The 9,021-nt window shown below is 38.5% G+C and overlaps 1 protein-coding gene across 1 annotated transcript; it reads left to right on the top strand.

Moving 5' to 3' along the window:
* Window positions 1-3,435, top strand: zc3h12b (zinc finger CCCH-type containing 12B). Its single transcript, XM_079247859.1, has 5 exons — window positions 1-686; window positions 796-935; window positions 1,078-1,312; window positions 1,596-1,702; window positions 1,806-3,435. Exons 1-5 carry the CDS (start codon window positions 64-66, stop codon window positions 3,224-3,226), a joined length of 2,526 nt encoding a protein of 841 aa, XP_079103985.1. The 5' UTR covers window positions 1-63; the 3' UTR covers window positions 3,227-3,435.
* Window positions 3,436-9,021: the final 5,586 nt, after the last annotated feature.

The raw sequence follows: 9,021 nt of genomic DNA, 5'->3' as shown, positions 1-9,021 counted from the left end.
TCCCTGGCTACGGTGGAGGTGAGGAAGCATGGAGTGGAAATCTAACGTGTCAAGACAAACGTGATGACAGCATGGTCCATGGTGGAGAAGCTCAAAATGGAAAAACGCCCCTGCAGGGAGGAAAACATTGATTCAAGCGAGGTGCAGCATGCCACTGATGAGTCTGACGATGGAAGCAGCTCGGAAAGCGACTCGGAAGAGCAGAAACCCCAGAGGGTTCTGGTGGACAACAAGAGAAGGGAGCCTTTGGCTGTAACAAAACCCCACCGTCAGCTCTGCCGCTCTCCATGCCTCGATCGGCCCAGTTTTTCGCAGAGTAGCACTGTGCAGGATTTTCGCGAGGATGACACCAGCACCATACCAGGGATCAAACCTGCCAGTGAAAAAGAGTACCAGACCAAGATGGAGTTTGCTTTGAAATTGGGATACTCTGGAGAGCAGGTGGAGACGGTTCTCAACAAGTTGGGGGCTGCAGCGCTTATCAATGACGTTCTTGCCGAGCTTGTAAGACTTGGAAACAAAGTAGAGCCTGAAACTCAACCTTGCAGCAGCACGGCCACAACAATATCACGCTCGCCCTGCGTTAAAGAGACTGTTAGCCCAGAAGTTTCAGTGGAAGATGATTCTGTGGATACATTTGATAATCTCAGGCCCATTGTCATCGATGGCTCAAATGTGGCAATGAGGTAGGAATCCTGCAAACTCAAACAAACCCTTTTTTTTTTTTGTCTGAATAATTAGGAATGTGCATATATTTAGTAGAACTTGTGCTATATTGTTTTTATTTTTCCCTAGCCATGGAAACAAAGAGGTGTTCTCTTGCCGTGGCATCCAGCTTGCCGTTGATTGGTTTCTCGAGAAAGGACACAAAGACATCACTGTGTTTGTCCCAGCCTGGAGAAAGGAACAGTCAAGACCCGATGCTCTCATCACAGGTATTAAACGTATAGCCACATAAAAGCTTGGCAAATGACTTAAATCAGTGGAACTTTGGTGCTATCTAATTTGGAATTTAAAAATACCATCCAAAACATTACTGCTTGTTTTAGATGGTAAAATCGTTCATTTCTTCTTCAGATCAAGAAATTTTGCGCAAGCTGGAGAAAGAGAAGATTCTGGTTTTCACCCCATCTCGAAGAGTTCAAGGCAGGAGGGTGGTGTGCTATGATGATCGCTTCATAGTGAAGCTGGCTTATGATTCTGATGGAATTATTGTGTCAAATGACAACTACAGGGACTTGCAAAATGAGAAGCCAGAGTGGAAGAAGTTTATAGAAGAGCGTCTCCTTATGTATTCATTTGTCAATGACAAGTAAGAATAGTTCTATTCAAATAATTTAAAATGCACTGTGCAAACCCACTTTGCTGAGGTTGTTTTTGTTTTAGAGTTATGACATTTATTATCATACAAAGGTTTTTTTTTCATGTTAATGTTTATGAGAAATGTTAATAGCAGATTACTCAAAGTAATTCAAGACTTCTGTCTATGCCATTATCTGTTTGGCCATGTCTTCATGATCTTTGGTTATTAAAAAAAAAAAATAGAAAAATCAAAAGAGAAACAAACAATGAAAGCTTTTTGTTGTCTTTAACAGGTTTATGCCACCTGATGATCCATTGGGAAGACACGGGCCAAGTTTAGAAAATTTTCTCCGCAAGCGGCCTGTTGTTCCAGAGCACAAAAAGCAACCCTGCCCCTATGGTAAGTTGCCTTTTCCAACCAATGCTTGATAAATATTTTTTCTTTTGTCTGATTTTAAAAATGTATGGTCTTCTTAACTCAGACTGTTATTTCTTTAAACTAGGGAAAAAGTGCACATATGGACATAAGTGCAAATACTATCACCCAGAGCGTGTCAACCAACCACAGCGCTCTGTGGCAGATGAACTGCGGGCCTTTGCCAAATTGTCTGCAGTGAAGACAATGAGCGAGGGAGCTTTAGCTAAATGTGGGACTGGTCCAGCAACTGTAAAGGGGGACAGCAACTCTGAAGCCAAACGTGTGGCACCCAAACGTCAGTCTGATCCCAGCATTCGCTCAGTGGCCTGTGAGCCTCCAGAGGCACTCTCTATGATTAGGAAGTCTGAGACAAATTCAGTGCCTTCCCTCGTGTCTGCTCTCAGTGTGCCCACAATGCAGCCCGCTAAGAGCCACGCAGCTGGGGCCTTGAACACACGATCAGCCAGCAGCCCAGTCCCAGGTTCTCTGCAGTTTTCTCACAGTTCTCTGGAGCACATGTCTAGCGTACAATATCCTCCTATTTTAGTAACCAATAGTCACGGCGCCTCTGTAACTTACAGTGAGCAGTTCCCAAAGTACGACTCGGTCAGCGATCATGGATACTATTCACTCCACAGTGATTTCTCAAACATGAGCATGAGCAGCATGCATAATGTTGACAGTTTCTGTAGCATGGAGCACGAGCATGTGTATCAGAGAAATCCCAGCCACTGCCCTGAATCCTGCCTGAGCCATTCAAACAGTGACTCCTTCTCCTCTTATGGAGACCTCTACCCAAGCTCTGTGGACAGCAGCTTGGAGGAGAGCATTAAGGGGCAACAGCAGGCTGCACAGGGTAGGATGCAGACTTTTTCCCATGGGTTTCATCATGAAGTACTGACTAGAGTACAGAGTTACGGACCAGAGGAGCCAAAGCAAGGTCCCCGGAAGCAATCTGGATCTCATCTCGCACCACATATCCAGCATGCTGCAGTGGCAGCCCGGTCCAGCTGTCCTGGAGACTACCCGCTTGCTCAGAATGTCCTCCCACCTTTGTCCTCACAACCTACACGTTCTCTTGGTATGACTCGTATGGACAGTATATCAGATTCAAGGCTGTATGACAGCAACCCGATGAGACAGAGGCGACCTCCACTGTGCCGTGAGCAGCATGCAAGCTGGGACCCTCTGCCTTGCGGTAATGAGTCCTATGGATATCATTCATATCCACTTAGTAACAGCCTGATGCCATGTTGTGAGCGGGTGATGGTCCGTAGCATGCCAGACAAAATGGAACAAATTTGGAACTCGCCGTGGGAAACCCCATCTGCGGCCGAACACCAAGACCGGTATGTTATCCCAGACCACCAGTATCAAACATATAGGAACCTTTGTAACATTTTCCCTGCTTACATAGTCCACTCAGTAATGGAGAAGAACCCTCATTTGACAGATCCACAACAACTTGCTGCTGTCATTGTTACAAAACTGAGGTCATGCCACTGAGCAGCTATGAAGTCACACGATGAGGGAAATCGGGATTTTGATTGTAAAGTTTGGCACTTGTTCAGTGTTATTGCATGTGCAGCATCTGCGCTCAGGAGTTATTCATTTCATCTTGTGTCTGGTGGGAATTAAAGTGATGAGATTACACATCACTAAGACTGCATACAGTAGAAAAATCAGCTACATAAATGCGGTATAACTGATACTGTGCGAAGGAATACCTTTTTCCAGAGGTAGTTCATGACACATTTACGTTGGCTGAACAGGAGCTGCCTGGCACCATTTAATTGATTTTGAATGTAGACTTTATTTCTAGAAAATGTATAAAGGGGTCCTTGAACATTTGATAGGGGTGTTAAATTTCCTCCCTGATTTATTTTGTCCATTTTTAAGCTTTATTAGTTTGTTTTGTGTTTTATAAAGATGCAGAACCAGCAAGGAGTTTGGACACATATTCCCCAAAAGCTTAAACTAATTGTGTTCACACTTCTTTTTTTCTGGATTTTTCATTTAAGTCAGTTTATAAAATACAAAAATATTGCATGATATCAGCACAAATGAAATGGAAAAAATAATCTCGAATCAACGGTCTGGCTGCTAAAGTTACTAAAACTTTGCAGAGACAAAGAAAATCCCTTTCATATATTAATTGACTAGCTGAGTAAACCACTCAGGACGTGAAGGGGCAGTATGCATGCTTGCAGCTATTTCTAGCTGGCGATTTCAGAATTCTCTGTAAAGATGTTACTCAGAGACAAAAACATGAGTTAAATCAACCTTTTCAAACTACAGTTCCCTGAATTTTAAACACTATTGGGCATTATATGATGCTGAAGTTGGATTGTTAAGACACTTTCAGGACCTTCAGGTAACCCACCCAACTTTATAACTAACAGAAGACTCCATAGAAGATTTGCTGTAAGTTTTTTTCTCCCCAGTCAGAGACTAAATAACTTAAAAAAATAACATCTATCCCAATATGAGCTTTGTCACTGGAACAGGAAATGCCATGTATGACGGCTGACAGAAAGCACCTTCGATGGTCCCTACTTTAAAGTTGAAGACTTCCCGAGGCAAGCATAGATAATTATTCATTATAGATAGTTTTAAACTAAACCATTACAGCTGAGCAGGTTCCTTTTTATAGGCTGTGTTCACTGAGATGTGCCACTAGTTAATATTTCTGTTACTATATGAAGATATTAAAAATTTATAGGAATACAGTCACTTTTGATGAATAATAGTAATAATTATGTCCCAAATTGGTTTGTTTATATCATACATTTGATTTGCTATAGATTTCATGTGGATTCACTGCTTTCATGACCAACTGATTACTCAGCATGGTTTCATCTTATTTTAAACCTTTATTTAATCTTATTTAATGTAATTTGTTGTGTAACCCTGAACTTGTAATTTAAGCTAAGAGAATCTGTAAACAAACTACATAGCAACATCGTGAACATATAAAATTGCTCCTACTTCTTGCCTTATTGAGTTTGATAAAAGAGCACGTCACCATGTAACTCTTATAAAGATCCTGTTCAGGCTCTGTGAATGTGTTATGGGAGGTCCCTGAAGGGTTACAAGTGCAGTGGAACTATAATTAACCTTGTTTGGGTCTGCCTCTGCTGTAAATAATTCTTGTGAATTTTAGTTTACTTTCCTTTTTCTTTTCTAACATTTTTTTTTTTTTAGTGCATTTGCTTTGACAAAAGGGAGGTAGGTAAATACCTCACAGCATGAACTATGACATTTTATGGCCTTATATTTGAATGACCTCACGCTTTAGTCATTGTCTGATTGGTTTCAGTGAATGTATTTGTCATTGAGACCTTCTACTTTCAAATGTAAAGCACTATCATAGTATCTAAAGAGATATATTTTTCGCAGCCTCACTTAACAAAGCTACTATTTTGGTAGAATTTAACAGTGTACAAAGCAAGCCAAAAATGAGATTTTGACTTGCATACATGTGCACATATTTATGTACATATTATCACACAAAAGCCATTGTTTCAAAGTTATTTATAAGCTGCTAAATAATGCCAAAAAAGACAGAATTTCTATAGCGTCAGTATTACACATGTTTAAATTTTGCTTCATTGGATCAATTGGATTATATTATAAAGTCACACATGTAATAAATTACTTCCTACGTAACTGAATTTCTGATTTCATTGGATGCCACATCCAGGGTTTTGCTTTTATATATGTATATTTGTCAAATCTGTTGTGCTGATTGTTTTCATTGTGAAAGTAATCAAAGCATCTCTGTTCGAAACGGTAGCTCTAATTTGTCAGAAGCTGGTTAATTCAGTTGCAGACTCCCTTTACATGCACTAAAGGGGTCTGATTAACCTTTTTCATCAAAAACCTGATTCCTGATTACGTAGTGGTTTCTGCGAGAGACAGTACTGTTGCAGGTTAAATCCAGCAGAGAACAAGCTGATAGATTTCCCTCCTGTGGAAAGAAATGCTCATTTTGCCCATTTCCTATAGAAAGCAAACATTTTAAAAGAAATCCTAAAAGTTTATAATATTGAATGAAGTCATCCATTTTTCATGCCTTAACCCAGTGATACTTACCTGGTTTCCTGTGTGCATATAAATGTGGTTAAACGTATCCGGGCTGTGGTCCGACTGAAGAAGGGACCGGCCATTGAAATTTACTGCAGTGTTGGTCGTCTCAGTTGGATGTTTGCACAAGGATTTTTGCAAAAGATTGAATATTTAACTAATGTTACATTTGTCACAGGTAAGAATCAGGTGGTGGCAGTGACACCTGCTTGTCTGTTAAATATTGTGATATCTTGTAGAATAATAGGTTTAAAAACTATAAGTAAAAATGTAAAAGCTAGAGCATGTTGGAGATGAAAATTCCTGTATGACTTTTTATGAGACCAGACTGCTGAATTACACATTTACAGTAATACAATATTCATACATGCAGCCAGTCTTGAAGGAACATGGAGGGGTTTGGCTGTGCCTTGCAGCACATTGCTCTCAGGATGCTTTCAATTTTCTAACTTTTAAGTCTATTCCTGTCAGAAACAAGTGGTTACTGGCAAGAGTGTACTCTTATCTAGTAGTGATATATTTTGTGCAAATCCTACATGTGACATGTAGTACCTTAAAGTTAGCTATGTATAGTTGAAATATGGAAATTGCATTGCAAAACTTTCTACTTTTTGTGTATAACCTATTTTTGCACTTTGAGATCTTCAACCACAAGCTATCAGGGCAAATTTATGTGGTGCAGCTTCAGTTACATGTTTTTGTCCTATAGATAAAGTGTCCATGTAGCTAAATGTTATCATTTAGAGATAAAAAAAAAAAAAGGACCATATTTGCTGGTCAGTCTTGAACCAATGAGCTTGATTGATACAATGATGTTTGGTGTGAACCCCATTTCCGAATGAGGACATATTGACGATGGACTGTATTTCTACAAAGGAGAAAATATGGTGGGGGATTTAAAAATGTCTGCTGCAGGTAAGAGACACTGATTATTTGTAACTATTGCAACCTTATTTGTTAAACAAGGAAGAAGAAATCACATCATTAGTCAGAACTTGATGTTCTCTGCCCCACATCCTCAGGACAAGGCTCTGCATGAAACATGCAGCTTACAAGTCATTGAGGCTGCACCATGTAAAGCAAACCCTTATAGCACACAGGGCCACGCTTAGAATGCTTTTAAAGGGAAATGCCACTTATTCTTAGGATTAAAAATGTTAAAGTTCATGACTTAAAAAAATTGATTGCATAAATGGGCGCGTTTCTCTCGTAATGTTTAGTATCACATTTATTATATTTAAAACGTGTTTGATTTTTAATTATCTTGATAATGTTACAAACTGTTGGGCTAAAAAAAATTAAATAAATAAAAAGAAATTAAATCCATACAGTGCCCATTTGTTGACAATAAAGCAGCATCAGACTTTGCTTCAATGGCATCACAGAATCAAATATTGATTCATGATTTTAAAAAGGTTTATAAAGTGAGTGGTATTACTCTTTAACATTGCTAATTGTGTGAGCCTGACTTTGACTCATTGTTGGTGCTTTAAAGTATATATTTCTTTATAATGTCTAGGTAAAACCGTGGTATATGAACAGACAATAACAATTGAGAAAAAAAAAAAAAGATTGAATGTGTTTTTGCCCAAATGAATTTTGGGATTTGCCGACTTTGTTTTTTCATGAAAAAAGACGAGGCCACTTTCGGCCAGCTGTCTGTTCATGAGAAGGTGAAACAAACTGCCTAAATGTTTCTTCATGTGAAACAATCAGATTGCAAGGCTGCTGTCAAGGTTGTTTCTGGCATTTGGCTAAAGGTTTGCGCGCCATCCTTTTTCCTTGAGATAGTCAAATTGTCAAAAACATACTCTCAGCGCCAGACAAGTGTGCTGTATTTTTTGTTTTGTTTTGTTTTTTTTATTTAATCACTGATTGACAAATTTTGTTTTAAAAAAAAAAAAAAAAATCCAAAAGTGAGCAGTTGAAATCACCATCTTTCTTAGTGACAATCTGAATTGGAATAGTCCATTGCCCAGATGAAGTACTTCCATGTGTCATGTATTTAGTGACAACAATTCATGCCACAGTGGATGCACAAAACCAGAAATGTATTTTCTGCAGTTTAAATTGGTGCGCACATTAAGTTCACGGACTTGCATGGCGGCTAAACGTTTATATATGCATAACTCTCTCTCTCTCTCTCTCTCTACATATATATATATATATATATATATATATATATATATAATTTTTTTTTTTTTTTTTTTTTTTTTTAAATTTAATTATCTATCAGTTAATTTCTGTAAACACATTCATATAAGCAGCAGGTAACATGGTAAACTTGGTGGATCTCAGCTCTTGTAAGACCAGAATCAGTTACCCTGGACTAGATCAAACCACTTTGTGGCTTCAGGAAAAAAACTAAGACATGATTCAAGTTTATTTTGTTTTAATTTAACTACTCATAGCATGGTTCTACTTTGCTCCAGTTCTCTTTCATAAAATGCTCTCTGTCACACCATGTTGGTAGGATATTTATTTCCATAGTTTGTTTGTTTTGTTTTGTTTTTTAAACATACTCCAGGCTTTTTCTGGGCAATAAACTACTTCCACAACAAAATTACAACCCTGATCTTCTGTGTACTAATCCAGGGCTTTTTTGCCTGAGCAGAACACAACTAACAGCCAGAATGATGGTACATCCTCCCTCACCCTTCTCTTTCTTTGTGCCGCAAACAACTAAGCCACAAATGTCTAGAATTGACTTTTGCTTGTTGATACAAATTGTATCTATACCTTGAATGTAACAAAATATGAAATGTATAATATGAATATAGTTTTATTTAAATAAAAGGGGGTGAGAGGGTGGGTGGGTGGGTATCAATGCCAAAATGTTTGTGACACTGTGTGTCACTGGGAGTAGCCCATTGGTATGTACTAATTCTTACTGGGTACAGTAGTTAATTTGCAGGGACATTTATATGCTAACTGAAAGTCCACAGATAACCTGTGCACAAGAGTAAGCATCCTGTCCTATTTGTAAATATCACACGTGTATGTATATTTAGAAATGTAATGGTAACACTTGGGTTAGTCTGATATGTAAGATAATTCGTGTGTTGTAACTTGTGCACCTTGGTTAAGTGCATCTGTTTCTTCTGAACTGATATGTCTGCTTTATGCTATTTTAATGGGAATTTCAATATTTTTGGATATATTTTGCCTAATAAAACATGCCAAAGTTATTATGAGGTGGCTTTGTTGAACATAAT

Source organism: Telmatherina bonti (genome assembly GCF_933228915.1).
Source record: "Telmatherina bonti genome assembly, chromosome: 10".
In the NCBI taxonomy this organism is placed as follows: domain Eukaryota; kingdom Metazoa; phylum Chordata; class Actinopteri; order Atheriniformes; family Telmatherinidae; genus Telmatherina; species Telmatherina bonti.
This window is presented reverse-complemented; position numbering and strand designations above follow the sequence as displayed.